Source organism: Falco cherrug, chromosome 3 (genome assembly GCF_023634085.1).
Source record: "Falco cherrug isolate bFalChe1 chromosome 3, bFalChe1.pri, whole genome shotgun sequence".
NCBI lineage: Eukaryota > Metazoa > Chordata > Aves > Falconiformes > Falconidae > Falco > Falco cherrug.
Window position 1 is genome coordinate 34,477,761 of NC_073699.1, and position 17,362 is coordinate 34,495,122.

Consider the following 17,362-nt stretch of genomic DNA (forward strand, 5'->3'; position numbering starts at 1 on the left):
CTATTTGAAGTTTGGGAGGGGTTTGTTTTGTTTTGGTATTTTGGGGGGTTTTAAATGAAACAAAACGAAACAAAACAAAACAACACAAGTCAATGGACTTGATTGAATATTTAACAATGTAATTGAAGTCTGATCAAAAGAAGATCATTTCTGTCATTAGAACTACAGAAGTTCTTCTCTTATAACACACAATAATGTGATTTGCAAGACCTGCTTTGGTGTACTAGCTAAGAGTTGAGATTAATTAGCCAACCTAGAATGTTACAAGCTTTGTCTATAGACCTGAGGTCCAGACTTTCTGGAGTATGTGCATTCTATTGGGAAACTCCTGGAAGCTTGAGCATTTCATTGACGACTTTTGTTGGTGAAGTGATTATGTGTGTACTTAAGTCCTTTTGTATTCAGCTAAGTAGTCAGCCTTTGTTCAGTTTTACATATCCTGCTTGTTTTGTACCCACAACTTGATCCATGTCCTTCTGAGTTGGAGGACATTTTATGAGAGCTGGATATGTTCCTTCATGCCACTAAACATTGTTTTCTAAGATGTATTTTTGCAACCAAATTCAGATAAATAAAAAGGGTTATCTCTATCTCTGGGTGAAGAAGACAAGACTGGAGTATTGCATTGTACTGAAGGTAGTAACAGATATCACAAAGACTGCACTTTTAAATCACTGAAGCTTGCTACTTGTTTGTCCTTTTCTTTAAACTTTAATAACTGATCTCTGAGATACTGCCTGGCTTTTTATAGGAAAGCATTTTACAGATGTTTGGAGAGGACAAAGAACTGTTTGGCCTATTGAGACTTATTATTACATCATTCCTCCCTAAGTCGTTCCTAGATTGATGATGCCTCAAAATTCTGACCTGAAAATCCATTTCAAGCATTTATTACTGTTTCAATGAAAAATTACTTCCAAATATCGGTTTGAGTCTATTCCCCCTATTATAATTTTTCAAAGGACTCTTGTCTTATCTACATGCTATAATAAAAAATATCAGAGGTTGACATCTGTTCTGGCATTCCGAGCACATGATTCAGTTAGGCCTTCCTAAATACTTGTATCTCTAAGCTGTATTCCCCCACTTCTGCCAGTTCTCTTACTGGAATTTAGTCAATTAATCCTAAAAAATTGCTTTATTGACCTGCCTTAAAAGTTATAATACCTCTTACAATAAAAAAAATCAAACAAACAAAACCAAACAACTGAAGCTCAAAATAGGAGTCTAATCAGGTGAGAATAATGTAACTTTGTTACACTGGTAATGAAATAGCAAAACATGAAAAAATGTGAGGGATTTTAGTAGTATTATTTCCAGAGAATTGCAGCTTTTCGATATAATATTTTTAAGGTTGTGTAAGCTATCTGAACTTTTTTTAATGCTAAAGTTCCCAGAAATCTGGGACTCAAAACAACTCTTTCAAATTTTAGACTTATTTATGCTCACAATTAAGATACGTTTTTGTATATATATTGAGCTGTTTTGTATTTGTATGGCTAATACTTTTTGTAGAGATGTATAAATTTTTGAGTCATTGGAAAGATAAACAATTAGAGAGCTGTGATCTCAGATCTGGAAAGATGATAAATACAGTTCATCACAAGCCTGCTCCTGCAAAGTATTAATCTTCTCTCTAAGCTGTGCCCATTCCCATAAGAGCACAATTCTCTTTTGCTTGGCAAGTTGACCTGTACAGAAAGAAGGCTGAACTGCCATGTGAAACTGTGACAGATACCTGACAGAATAGCACTTTTTTTTAACATTTAAAGGGTTTTGTTTTATATAATAGTAATACTGTAAACATGTGCAAATGTATGTAAAAAGTTAAATACTTGTTTACCCTATCCTTCATCTCTAAATATTGGATGAACTGGAACTGCTGTTGTTATAAGAGCTGAAGAGGTACAACAACATCTTTATCAACACTCACCTAATCTGTCACATTCTGATTTCTCAACTTGAATGTTTCTCAACAATGCAACTTCCCTATGACTGTCACTGAAAGTAATACCATATCCCACAGGGAGAAAACATTTTAAATGGCAACAAACTAAGAGAGATTTACCAGGACACTGGATTTAGCACCTGTAACTGGCTGTAATATTAACCATTTGATTTGCTATTACATGGAAAGACTGCAAATCTTCACTACAGTAAAGTTGTCACCAAAGTGTAGTTCTAGTCAGACTGATGTAGTAATGTTACAGCTGTATCTGTCAACCTTTCACTGTTAGCAGCCACTGCAAATGGCTTGCAGAATTAGTTTTTCTTCAAAGCCTGTCTGTAGTCCCATTACATTAGACTTACACATACGCGTACAGTTCAGTGTAAAAGCACTTGTAGTCAGTCCACAAATGTTAAGTTGGGCCCCTTATAGGAATGATGCTGAGAAAGTTATGTCATCTCATACAGCATGCTGTACGTTCTTCTGAAGGCTATCTACACCAAACACACAGTTCACATAGGTAACTTATTCCCACCTCCAGGACCAGCTAGCTCCGACACATTTGTAATGTGTGGATGTGGCACGACTGCAAACACAAATATGGTTATGCGAATGGGGAGAGGTCATGTTCTAAAAATGCTAGGATAGTCTGTTCAGTATTTTCAGGACAGCAGCTGAAGACATACAAATGCCTCAAAGCATAGTAAGAGATGTATATTTGGTTTCCAGGATCAGTGGTTTTGGCGAGTCAGAAACAACAGGGTGATGGATGGATACCCCATGCAGATTACCTACTTCTGGAGGGGACTGCCTCCCAGCATTGATGCAGTTTATGAAAACAGTGAGGGGAATTTTGTCTTCTTTAAAGGTAAGAAAAGAAGAAAAGTAAGATTTTGTGTAATACTTTTGGCTGTGATGATTTCTTATTTTTACTAATGATTTGTAAATCATGTTGTAAATTGGTAGCTAAATGAAGAATATATGAGTTATGTTTTCTCATTTTGGCAACTACATAAAGCTTTAATTTCTTCTTACCATTCAGAGAATCAGATCACTTACTCTTATATATTCAGTAAAAATGTGGAAGTATAAATAATAGACATACCAATGCAATGATATACTGTGAAATCTCTCTTGAAAGATGTGGATTCAGAAGCTAGAATGAACAGCTATTTTTTTTTTTATTGTGGTTTTGGCTCTTCTTTTTACAAATTAAATTTGCATATATTTAAATTACATTTGTGATACATATATGTCACTGTACTGCACTGTAGCATGTTTCATCTGAGAACTGTGATTGTGATGCAAGGATTTTCAGGTGGGGAGAATTAAGTATCTTTTTCATAGATATGTATTTAGTATTTTTAAAGAAGCAAAAACTCCAGAAAATATGTTGTATGGATTGAATTGTTGCTAATCATTCTTTTCAAAGTTTCACTCCAGGCATCAGCTGTTCTGCAAAATTAAAGTTCTTGAACATGCATCTAATTTTAATTTAATGAGAAAATTATCCTATATGTTAAATAAATACCCATTTAGCAGCTAGCAACAAAAGAGTGAAAACCATGTAAAGTATGTTTTATAAGATAATAATGTGGAAGAAGAAAGAAGGAACTGAATAGATATGTGAAAAATGATTCAGCTGTTTAGTTACGTGACTGATTCACTTAACTCATTAAAAAAACAGATATTTTTTAAGTTGTTATATCAAAAATTAATTTTTACAAGTGGAATCATTAACAGGGAGCTAGACATAGTATTTTATTCACTATGAAAACATTGTCTATAGGTTATAGATAATAAAAAACAGAAGAAGAACTTCTCTATTTTCTACCTGGGACATTAAATAATCAGGATTAATTAAAGGAAGCACAAGCAGCAGGATTGTGGTCTTAGAAGTCAGAATATTGTGTTCCTTTCCTTCCTCATCACCCCCAGCTTATGCTGTCTGATTAGGAGACTTGAACATCTACCTTCTGAGGAAAGGCTGAGAGAGCTGGGCCTGTTTAGCCTGGAGAAGAAAAGGCTGAGAGGGGACCTTATCAATGTCTACAAGTATCTTGAGGGGAAGGGTTAACAGGATGGGGCTGGGCTCTTTTCAGTGGTGCCCAGCAACAGGACAAGGGGCACAAACTGCAACACAGGAAGCTCCACCCGAATGTGAGGAAGAACTTTTCTTTGAGGGTGACAGAGCACTGGAAGAGGCTGCCCAGAGAGGTTGTGGAGTCTGCTCTGGAGACATTAAAAACCAGCCTGGACGTGACTCTGCAACTTGCTCTTGGATTACCTGCTTTAGCAGGGGATTGGACTAGATCTCCAGAGGTCCCTTCCAACCTCAACCATTCTGTGATTCTGTGATTTCAGACCAGCTAGTTTTGTGTTTTCTAGCTGTTATCTTATGATACTTGGATTTTCTGTTGCAGGTATTTTCCCACCTGCTTTCTTTTCAATGTTCCTTCAATTATTTTTCAAGTGACATTTCTATTGTCCCTTTGTTTGCTATGGTCAAAAGTCCTCATGTTTCCTTCTGCGATTTTTCTGACTTTTTGCTTCTCTGCCACTTCCTCTACATGACTTCCAGTATCTACCTGATGGTGTTTGCATATCAGTGTAATTCATGGTTTTCCACTGCCACAGAATCAATAGGTTTAGCTGAGTCTTTTGTATGTGTGCCCTTGAAAATTCCTGTTAGCCAAGGATTTCAGCTGCCTTGTGGAACATGATTACAGAAGTATATATAAACAGACTGTAGGTAACAATTGTCTTGTTTCTTCCATTCCCTCACAAAATTTTTTCCTGGGAAGGGTATATGTCTTCCTCCCAAAGGTGATATAAATAGACAAGTTGATTATTGCTAAGATGATGACCAAGTAGATTATGTTATCCAGGTAGTGTGCTTTACCGATCTAAAACTGGTCAAACCAAGGATCTTTACATTTGAAGTCTTGCATACAGATGTGTTCACAAAGCACATCCCTAAGCCAACATGTAGAAAAAATAGAAAATATGGAGTGAAGGCTATCATAGAGCTTGGACTGGAATAATGTCACTATGTGCACCTCAGAGAACATTTTCCAAATCACTTCAAGACTGGTCAGTTCATCATGGCAGAAAAGTGTGGTGTTTGAGTGATGACAGCATTTACTTGCAGATTTTTGAAGTCTGCAAAGCTTCTTCTCAAGGTATCTGTAACATCCAATTCCCTGTAAGGTATAGAGTTTTGAATATCTGGTGTGTTTTGGAGAAACAGGTCAGTGTGTAAATATCCTCCCTTCAGAAAAGCCACTGCTGCTTCTTCAGATGCTCAAATGTTCCAAGGACACCTTCCCTCTCCATTACTCTCTTTCACTCACTTTGGAGGCTTTTTTGCTAGTGTGAAACAGGGCCTCCTGTGGCTGACTGATTTTCACTCATGCTTTCATACTTGTGGAGCAGTATCTCTACTCTTTGAGGAAGGTGAAGAAAGCAGTAAGCCAATTTACTCATCTGCCACTGCTAGTGAGTAATTTCCAACTTACTTCTCTTTACATGCCTACGCTGTCATAAATTCAGGATGAACAATGTTCTGTATTTAAGATGCACTCAGGATAGACCTTATGAGCTATCCTGTATTAAAACACACTGTTTATCTTTTTAGAAATATATAAATTTCATTTATTTTCAATAATCTACGCTCTATTTGATTTGTTTCAATCCTTGTCCTTCAGGATGGCAAACATCAAATTTTAAACAGTTGATTTAAATTATAAAACAGATTTAGATTTTTATTACTTTTTTTGATTACCATTAGAGTTTTCCTGTCTTTGTGTATACAGTTAGATTCATTCAGTAGTAGAAGTATAGATTAGAAAATTTATAAAAGTATTTAAAAAAATTATTTTTTTAAATGGGAGCTATGTTATAAAATATAAGTCATATGCAAATGATATGTCAGCTCAGGATGGAACATTTATTGATGAACCTTTGAAACGTTTTTATAGCTTATGATTTTGCTATGATAAATGTAGTTATTCTTAATTTGTGCTAATAAAATCTATCACTATATTCTTACCTATCTGACATTACTCTCCTGAGAATACTTGAGGATTATGCATAATGTGTTAGATATCTGTAGAAAATCAAGATGAATCAAGTTCAAGAATATTGGATCAAGTGTCTTCTTTAGTTTTGAAATGCCATTGGTTTTTATTTTTCTTTTCTTTTTAATTTTACCATTTTAACTTTTATTTCCTTTTTTATTTTGTTTTGTTTTGTTGGGTTTTTTGCATCAATATTTATTTTCACAAGGAAAAACAACTGTAAAAATTTAGTGGTGTGCTTGTAGTACAAAGTGATGCTTGCTTGTTATACATGGCTTAAGATATTTAGCCTGTCTCCTTGTGCCTTCTAAAGCTCATAAAGTTCATAGCAATATCTGGTGGTTGGCTGCTTATAAAAAACAGATGTTTAAATTGTTATTATTCACTGCTGGTGTCCATGCTGAATGATAATAAGAAGATGGCACCAGAATGATACTTTTTTTTCTTTTTTTTTTTTTTTTTCAATGAGGAAACGTGAATAGTAAAATTTATTCTGTGTACCTGTGGGAATTTATATGGTGCTAAAAATGAAATTGTCAAGCCATCTGCACTTTCAAATGTTATGGTAAACCAAATGTAGCAATAGAAATGCTGCTGTAAAACTCATACTACCAGTGCCACCATCATAACTTTCAGCTGCACTTATCCCACTGCTTGACAGTTTTATTTTGAAAAATAGATTTACTATAGTGTTAGATCATGGAGCAGAGATATGACAGAAACTTGATGTGGGAAAGAGAGGATGTGAATAAAGGAAGCATGAATAATAATTTGGGGATTTTAGTATGACAATATTTGATCCTGGCTTGAAAGACCAAAATTAAGAGCAAGGATGACTGAAGAAAAAACCTCAAACTTCAGGGTTAGATTTAACTGGCTTTGGTTGAATATGATTCCTAAAAGTTTTGAGAATTTGTTTCATCACTGTAACACAGTGATTAGATGCTATATCCCACACAGATCTTGCACTACACACATTGTAAATAACATGAACAAAAGTCTTGGTTGCTGACAGCCCAGAAGCACAACTATTTAGGATTCTGATTCTACAAAGGAAGAACTACATTTGCTAAAAACTGCATAATTGTTTGCAGTAGTTAGTAGGTAGTTAATAGTCTGAAAAATATCTGGAGTTAAATATTCAATATTTTAAGTGAAGCATGGCAATACAGATATCCTTTATTTCCAGTATTTTTTTTAGAATGTCAAATATACATGTTGAAAGACTTCAAATAATTGCAGTCACAGTTCATCCTTCTCAATTGTTTCCCTACAGTGATGATATTTGACAAAGCATTGTTGCAACAAGTAAGACATTTTGACTTTTTTATCACTTGCTTCATCCTCAGCTTGTGACTTTACCATTCTACTTGTTATCATACTAGATCTTACATTAGAAAATAAAAGCAGAGAGGTGAAACATTCAGCAGGTTGCCCAGACTTCCGGAAACATGTGGTGCTTTATTCTCCATGAGCATAACAAACCCACCAACTGACCTTAAAAAACAAATTTGTAAAATAAATACAATGGTTTCTGCCAAGCTAGCATAAGCTAGGACTCTGAACGATCATTAGTTATCTATAAGAAGGATCAAACTATAACAATTTTAGTTTTGTCATAAATTCTTTATTTCCATTATAATCACATTAATGAGGTGTATTGATTATTCACTAGTGGAAGTGCAATATGAGCTAAATGAAAGCATACTGATTTAAGGATTCATTTTTAATACATTTTAAGGTACATAAATATAAGCTAGAAATAAAAGGAGTTAATTCTCATCACAACCAGGCAAGTTTTGCACTGATTTTCGGCTCTAACTCCTCCTAATATTTGGAGTTTGAAAGCTTCTCAGTTTTTTCTGTTTTTTGAAAATCCTCTGATCCCACTTTCCTCCAGCTGAGGGACAGAAGCTAAACAGAAAAAAACCCTAAACCAACAGACCCAACAACAAATCACCTAAACCCCCCTGAAACAAACAAACAAACAAACAACCCCCCCAACAAACAAAGTGAAAACTGTCAGCCAGATGGAACATTTGGATTTCTTATATACAGTCCTTCCCATTAACAATTGACACAGTTCTAGCAGACCAAACGTGTCTCCAAAGCAGATGTTAAATACAATTCCCTCTAGGTAGCATCAATGGAAGTTTTGGCCATGTATGTTAGAGCTCTCAATGCCCCACTGTCTCCGTAAAATACTGTTAAATTTACCTTTTCTCTATTTACCCAGAAATAATTTGGTTCTTATTAAGAAATTATGTGAAGAAGAATTTAGTTTCTAAGTCTGCTGTTCCCACATCTACACTTCCCTTCTACTTCAGTCTATATGAATATGCAACAAATTCCTGGCTTAGTTGTGCTGTCACTTATAATGGTGTGTGCTCAACCCTTATTTATTTTGGTATGACCTGATCTTGTTAATAGGTAAATTTGACTTGTTGGGTATGGCTGATAATGATCTATTCCTAACAACCGGTGTTACGTTTATTCCTTGTGAGGCACAGAGAAAGGTAATAGCATTACATACATCACAGCATATGCCTCTCAATGCTGTGCAACAGCTGTCATTTTGAATGATCTTCTGAAACAGAAATGAGCTGGCTCAGTATCATTCACTGGATGCCATCTGTTGTTCACACCAGAAGTACTAACTAGTAAGGTCCAAAATGCATGACTTCTCTTATCGTTGCATTTGAAACTGTCATTACCATCTGAAGCCTTCTGTGTCCAGTCATGTGAGTTGGCAAAACCACATGGGAGGAGGGACAGTGAATGCCTGAAGATCCTCACCCAGTGTAATCAAGCTCTATAAGTGAATTTTGTAAGGAATCTCAGTAAGGGTACTTGCCAGGTTAGCACAGACCCTAATCCCAGGTCAACACAGACCTCAGCTTTCCATGACTTCTTAATAGACCTCTGTGTCTCTTTTATTTTCAGTACTTCAAATGGCTCTGTACATACTCATTGTTTGAACCCTTTCTTCCTTCAACTGGTAGGGAAGAGAAGACGAATCTTTTGACTGAACTGTAGCGTCTGTGCTTGGAAGTGGGTGACAAGCAGCTGTAAAGAAGCTGATAAAAAATTTACTCTGGAAACCCAGCATGGGAGGGACTGAAACTATATCCCCTCTCCTAATTAAAACTGTGATAAAATGAAAATATGCTTTAAATCACTACAGTGCAAACAGGGAGATTAAAAATCCCCTTACTTTAAACAAACATTTAATACCACTGAGGGTCAGCTAAAATATAAAACCAACTGCAAAACAACTCTCCAGATTTTCCCTCTTGGTGACTCTGGCATACACATGATCCTAGATCTTTGGGGTAATATTACATTTCCTTATAAAATATTTATACAGCACAGTACCTTAACCTCCTAAGTCTGTGTAACAGCCTGCTTAGCCTTACAGGTAAGTGCAATGACTACTATGGACAACCACGACTTTATCTCTTACCATCTCTTTCCAAATGTGTTTGAGTAAAATATATTTTTAACCTTTTCCCCATATATTTTAAATGTCATCATAAAAAATAACAATGGACAGACCAAAGTGAAGTATCCAACAGGTCAGTTCATATATGTATTCACAGAATCATAGACTCACAGAATCATTTAGGTTGGAAAAGACCTTTGAGATCATCAGGTCCAACCGTTAACCCAGGACTGCCAAGACCATCACTAAACCATGTCCCTAAACACCACATCTACAATTTTTTTAAACACCTCCAGGGATGGTGGTTCCATCACCTCCCTGGGCAGCCTTTACAATACTTGACCATAGGTCTTCTCTAGACCTTTCTGTGATGTAACTCAGAAGGGTCTACATGATGTCAAAGAATATCTTTTCCTTCAGTGATATTATTACCAAAAATAGCAATGCTTTTTAGAAACACAGATGAAGGTAGTGCTTTGAAGGAAAAATAAGCACATGGTTCCTACACAACAGAGGCCTCAAAGCAAGCTCTTCAGATAAGTACTAAAATGCAAATTATGCTCCCTTTTCCCTATTTCTAGGGGGCATATGAGGATCTTTATTCCCCTTTTTCAACCAAAGCTTTCTGTGTTTGAAAGTCTCTACTAAAAAGACACAGGTGAGGAGTGTATTTTGGAGAAGAATTTGAAGAAAGCAAAAATGTAAAAAGGAGAAGATAGTTGCAAGAATAAGACAGGAGGCACCATATGTTGAGAAGACCCTAGTAAAGATTCTGGAGGACAACACAATTATTGGGGAAAGTGTTAAACTAAAGGCTTAATATGAGATGATGAACCGGGTGAGATAATTGTGGAAGTGTTCAGTGAGGAAGAAGAGCTTGCCTAGGATGCTAGAGCAAACTGAAGCTGGGAAACTGGAGTTGTGGGCTGGTGAGGTAAGCTATCCAGTTACAAGAGCCAGGAAGCATCCTCTCCAAAATGTATGAGGGGGGTACACACTGGCACAACGGCTGCTTCTGTAGACATGCATTCCTCTATATAGACAATATATTTCGCTAGTAACTGCAACAGTAGGGATTCAACCACTGAACACTCTGTACAGAAGGCAGTAGGCTATTCTTCATATTTAAGACAGTTTAGGTAACCTGAGGTTTGTGTACACACTGTGCTAACACCAGGTAGAGTCGTACAGCTACCTTGTATTACCAGCACCTATTAAGTCAGTTGGGTGGTTTTGAATGATTCATCACCCACAATCAGAGGTTAAATCTGACTGCCACTGGTACTAAAGGCAATCCCCCATTAATTTCAGAAACACAAGGTTTTCACCTATGAGACATCAGAACCTCAGTTTGTTGTCTTTAGGCCACACTAAAGAAAATATGCTAAGAAAAGTATCAGAACCTCAGTTTGCTGTCTTTAGGCCACTAAAGAAAATATGCTAAGAAAAGTATTTTAAATTCTCTGGCCATTTCAGAAATAAACCGGTCATCCTTTGTAATTTCACTTCTTGAGGAGAAGGAGAGACAGAGTAGTAAAAGTATATGGTCTCCATGAGGATAGGATTTTCTATTTTTTATTTATTTATAAGTTTTCTTACCTCATTTTGTCTTAAAATCCACTCTTCTTTCCTCATGAAATTCAAAGCTGTTGTGTGGTATCACTGTAAATGTATTACATTATCAACCACAGAGCCTCTTGGGATGACTTCATTTTCATTCTGAGTTTGATCCCTATATAGTTGGTACCAAAATATTCTGTGGGCTTATTGAATGAAAGGTGTTTTATAAATGCAAGTTATCTGTAAGGCATATTTAATTTTGCATTATCTGCAGTGATAGAACATTTTTCATTTCATTGTGTTTGGCAGAACCACTATATAGCCCTTTGAGAGTCTTTCTTATTTCTTAGCAGTGTATTAATATTAATACTGAGTGTACTGAAGACTATATATGTATATTTATATGCTTTTGTACAGGTAACAAGTTCTGGGTGTTCAAGGACACTACTCTCCAGCCAGGTTATCCTCATGATTTGATAACACTTGGAAGCGGAATTCCTTCCCATGGCATTGATTCGGCAATTTGGTGGGAAGATGTTGGGAAAACCTACTTCTTCAAAGGAGATAGGTAGGTACAGGGATTCTGCAAGGAATCAATTTGGTGGATATTAGTTAAGCATGTTAATATTTTCCTCTATTTCTCAAAATGAGAAGTCAAGCTACTTAAACAGTTCATTTTCTGTCAATGAAACTTGGAAGGCCATGTTGTTTTCACATTTCTTATAACCTAAATTATATTTGTGTGACTATACTGAAATGAGTGTATGTATACCCAGTGGAAAGTTTAAGTATTAGAAATCAACAGGCACATCGTAGATGTGGCAAATTTAAATTTAAATATTCAAAGTAATATAGTTATGTACACTCTTACCTGCTCCTTTTTATCCATTTTTCTAAACTCTAGCACATAAACAGGCAAGGCGTGATCTAAAGCTTTTTAAGGTCAGTGAAAATAACATCTCTGCTACTATTTAAAAATGAGGTAAGAATGGGAAATGACAGCTAAACCAGGAAGTTAGAGAACAATTTGAGCAGTTCCTTAGGAATTATTTTAAAATAAATCTTACAGTTCCCTTCAGAAGCGACACTTATTTTTGTGATTAATAAAGAACAGGAAAAGATGGTAAAATCTGAGTATTTTTCAGTCCTGAAAGAGACGTGCATTAGTCACTTAGTGTCTCTGTGTCTTCATTTCCCTGTCTCTAAAAATAAAGGAAATAATATTTGTCGGCTTTATAGAGATGTTAAGAGAACTCATTAATTTTTTAATCCCTACAAGTTATATGAAGGATGGGGTTGACAGATTTTCATGATGTTACCATTTGTTGATTGGTGTTTCACTGTGCAAATTCTAAGTGCTCAGAGAAAAATTATTATTTATTAATAATTGTAATGTTTGTATTAGTATTGTTAAAAGTATGATGACTGCTTTTGTTACTGTGCAGTATTTAGGATTTTGAGACACTAATAGTACTCATGGATCACTTAAATTAATTTAATGCACATCATAGAATATGTTTAGCACACTACAGTTGCTCATTTTTAAGCAGTACTAGAATATTGTACTACAGATTGCCACAACAAATTTTATTGTAAAAGCTTTTTTTAAAAAAAAAAAATATCCAGCACCCTTGATGAGAAAAGCAGATAACTAAGTAAAATGTTTGTGGTGTTTGAAAACTAGGTATCATTTCAAGCAATTAATTTCCACAGTAAAGAAGGTGGCCACCTAAATAAGTTGCTTGCCGTGGCTGAGTAGATTTTTAAAATATTAATGTTCATTTTAGGTAATAATTTTCCACCTCCACACTCCTGGGAAAGTATGCACAGTAGGAATCTTATGTGACCTGTACTCCTTTAGCCTTTATACAGCAATGTCCTTTTATATTTCCATGTACGAGCAGTTACTTATAGTCAAGACTTTCCTAAAACACTAGTGGTAATAACAGAAGACAAAAAGAACTATCAGAGAAAACATCTGGTGATGGAGAAGTTGCTACTTAGAGCTAACAAGCACAATAAAACTCAGCAGGTTATAAATGCCAGAGTGTTAGAAGAAGATAGAACAACATGAGCCTTGCAGAGATAATTGAGCTATTACAGGAGATTGACCACCAGTGGGAATAAACCCATATACCACTAAGCTTCTCAATGTGTATTATTTATATCACAGTTTTTTCTTAATGTAAAGTTAGAGTTGAATTCTCCTGCTGGTTTTAGTAGTATGTATAAGTCTACTGTAGGGGTGGATCTTTTCCTGAAGAAGGTATCACATGAGAATGTACCTTCCTGGTGGCAGGAGGTAAGAATGAAAGGGAACCAAAAAGTTACCAAAAATAACAATGTTCCTCCTTATGTAAGTCAAGGACCTCTATACTTATTTTATTTTGACATTAATCTTAGTTAAGGAGCTCCAGGGCAGAATCTAGACAGAGTTAAATGTCCCAGAACAGGGGTATACATAAAAATGTTAGAGCAATAGAATACAAAGCATCAAATATTGGCTATAAAATGGAAAGGGGGGGAGGGGTGAAACCAAGCCAAACAAAAAACTCAAACCAAGAAAAACACCAGTAAGATTTAAAAGTCCAATTTGTAAATTCTAATACTCAAATGTCTAAAGCAGCTCATGTATTGATTGTTATTATTAATATTTGAAATGATCCATTTAAAGACTAATGATAATTCTTCCTAATAATCGTATGAAAGCTAAAGAGGGGAGAAAAGATGACTACAGAAAACATTTTGCCCTTACTCATTCCTCTCCTACCAGAGCTGAGTAGTGTAGAACAAGATAATATTGCTGCATTTCTTGACACATGGTTTTGTCACATGACCCATCTGGTGTGACTGGGTTTTGTCATTCAGAATTTAAATGAATATTTTTTTCTTCATAAAGCTTAGTCATCCAATAGTTCAGAATATCATTAATAGGATTAGATACAGGAAAGAACATGTATAAGCAAATATTTTCCAAATTCCCTTTCTCTAAAGCCACGAAGTGCACTTTCATTGATTTTCCCTCTGTTACTTTATTATCCTTTGAGATACAGTAGCACAATATATGTAGTTTTTAAAGCTCAAATCACTCAAATCATTGCGGAGTCTGCTTGTGAGCATTTGGCATGCTAAAGAGAATCAGGATTAGGCTTTTCCTTACCCTGTAGACACACTCATTATTCCAGCACAGATTGCCTAGATAGTACCATGATCAGTCCTTCCCTCATAGGATTTGTCATCCATTCTTAAAAAACAGTAGTTTTGGTACTTTTGAGTGTGCACTGGCTGTGTCCTTAAAGATATATTTTTAATGACAATGTATGTTTTAAAAAGTCCTATAGAACTGTCTATTTCCATCATGCAGTCCAGTGGAAAAATACAGATGTGTAAAATGAGGAGCTCAAAAAGGTTAAAAGTTGGAAGAGAAAAAAGTAAAATGAGTGGAAGTATGCAGGTAGGAAATAGGGTTCTGGGAAAAAGGGACAGAGTAAAAGGTAAGGTAGTTGATAAAAAATGCAAACGAAGAAGAAACACAGAGTCAAAAGATGAAGAAGAACTGGTTGCAATCGTATTGATGTCAGAGCTTTGTTTACTACTTCTACATGTTGTTTCTTTCTACATGTAAACTCTGAAAGATGTTAAATTTCAAAATAAAGGACATTGTTGGCTGGTTACTGATGCATATGTGACTAGATTAAGAAATCAAGCTATAAAGATAATTTATGCATAAGAAAGAAAAAATACAAATGTTCTTTAATGTAACTTGCTAACTCTTAACCCACTTGAAATCTGCCACCTTTTAATTTCATTAGAAGTTTAAAGCCAAAGAAATGCCACACAGGGAGAAATACAGAGGATTTTAGACCATTTCACTTTTTAAAAAAGATGTGGATTGATTAGAGTGTCTAAGTACCTTTGCAGGGACAAAATATCATCCACTAAATGGACTCTTTAATGTATCAGGAATGGTCACAACAAGGGTTTCTAAAAGCTGAAGTCAAATGAATTCAGATTAGAAAGAGGGTCAGGTTTGCTGCAGTGACCAGATTATCAATTGAAGGGATATATTCTCAGGCTCTTGATGTCCTGAAATGACACGTGACTGCCTTTTGATGTGATTTTTCACATGGATAAAACTGATTAAAAAAAACAACAACCCAAAACATTCTCCAAGACTACTATGCTCTAAACTGCTATGCTCTAAATGAGTGGAACGAATCAAAATATGAAACAACCCACCCAACTGGTGTATCCAGATACACAGAGATACTAGACATACAAAATGTTAATTCTCAGAAGCAGCTTATAATAAGATATGCATAGCAATTTAGCCAGCTGCGTAACAACAAAGAAATTATCTGTACATGTAAATAAAATCACAAGTGCAAATACTTCTTACATGTTCAGGTTGCCTAGAATGTGCATGCGTAAGGTTTTTAAATTGGAGGAGGACTGGCTGGCAAAAAGGCACAAAAGCAGGTTGAATTTTGTATTACACTGTATCTACTTAATTATGACATTAAAAGCTACTGTACTGCATACATATAAGGAGTTAAAATTTCTGGGAGTATTTTAATCTGAAACTATGGTTGTTTTCATGATTAAAATGTTATCTAAAACATGAATGTATCTTTGCATATGTTGTATCTCTGTTACTGTGCAGACACACCAGGCATCAGAATTGCTGCAATTAAAAGTGAGATGCATCCTGATTTGGTTGTCAAAGTGCAGAAATCTTTTATCTTCTTTCTGCTTACATGAAACTGTTGTCCAGTCAGCAAATAGATTTCCTTGTAATCAGGTAGTATGTTTAAAGACAAGAAGTCAAGCATTCCCATTTGTGGCTAGTGAATGTATCAAATATTAGAAGGAAAAAATACCTAGTTACTCATCTGCTACCTTATAAATGATTTTTTTTTTCCCTCCCCTTTAAAAAAAAAATCAGGTACTGGAGGTACAGTGAAGAAATGAGATCCATGGACCCTGGTTATCCCAAACCAATCACAATTTGGAAAGGTATCCCAGAATCTCCTCAGGGAGCCTTTGTCCACAAAGAAAATGGTATGCAAACACATTCCTATTTTAATGATTTACTAACAAAATTTATGTAAGGTAGGGTAGTAGAGAGGTGATTAACTATTCAGGCTAAGTAGAGAAGGAATTCTTGATTTACAAACAGAATATTTCCTCCTGTAGAACTTGCTTTCATGAAAATGGCTGTTTGTTTGCATGGACCATTTAACACAGTGGAGAAAATCTTTCAAATTTAGTATCATAAACTTTAATTTCCATTCTTTTTTCCCCCTGTGTCTTAATTCACTTAATTATGTTTGTTCTCTGCTGAATTATAGTACCTTTTAAAACAAGCTTCCTAAACACACAATATCTCCATTTGAATTGTCAAGGTGTTGGCTGTTTAAACAGCTTAGAGGGTATTAATTTCATTCTGAACAACTAAAAAAGGGAAGAAAAATCTTTATCTAAGCAGAAATATCCTTAGGAATCTATGTAAATCAAAGATGTCATAAGCCCATGATGCAGAAATGCTGATCACAAGGATGTTAGCATGAAGTGCTATTACCTGTATCAAGATGCATCGTCATGTGCAGGAACCTAGGATCTCAGCTGGCCACACCTCCAAAGGAGTGAGAGCAGCCAAAATCTCCTCCGTCTTACGAAAATTCAATGCTACCCAGGGGCTGCTGGCAGGCTGCCAACAGAGCCCTCCATTGCACATAGATTAGATCCTTTTGATGGGAATAAAAATATGCATTTGTCATCACTGATTATTGGAGAACTCTTGTATGGCATTTATGATTTATTTATTAGTAGGTTCTGAGTTTAGTCTGCCTCATAGACAGCACATGTATATATTGCCTTATTATTTTAATTTCCTTTTAATAAGCAGATAAAAAGATTTTTTTCCTTGTATGAATAATTTCAGTCTCCTACTTCAACCTCTAACTTGATCGAGTAATTTACCATTAAAATGTTTGGGGGCCTTTCCAGAAAAGTTTAATTGCTTCCCTGCCTTGTCTCTCTTTTTATCCAGAAGCAGAAAACCTCTCTGGATTCTGGCCTTTTGGCCTGGATGTTTTTTTGTGCTTTCTTTTATTTGTTTTGTTTTGGTTTTAACTGGAAAGTAGGTCAGTCAAGATGATATTCTGCCTACATCACATTCAGTAACTAACTGTAAATACACATATATGTGGAAATGGGTGCAAGCATTATGCATGCACTGAAAAACATAATGGGTATAATCTCTGCTTTCTTCCCTCCATTACTTTTAAGGCATATTTTTAAAGACTTACATCCAAAAGGAATGTAATACAC

At 35.4% G+C, this 17,362-nt stretch overlaps 1 protein-coding gene across 2 annotated transcripts in view; it reads left to right on the forward strand.

Moving 5' to 3' along the window:
• MMP16 (matrix metallopeptidase 16) overlaps positions 1 to 17,362 on the forward strand; it is a 194,168-nt gene that overhangs the window by 163,923 nt on the left and 12,883 nt on the right. For both annotated transcript variants that reach the window (XM_005445407.4, XM_055704038.1), the window contains 3 exons: positions 2,678 to 2,816; positions 11,447 to 11,597; positions 15,975 to 16,090. In XM_005445407.4, coding sequence (XP_005445464.1) covers positions 2,678 to 2,816; positions 11,447 to 11,597; positions 15,975 to 16,090 — 406 coding nt within the window. The remainder of the gene's footprint in view (positions 1 to 2,677; positions 2,817 to 11,446; positions 11,598 to 15,974; positions 16,091 to 17,362) is intronic.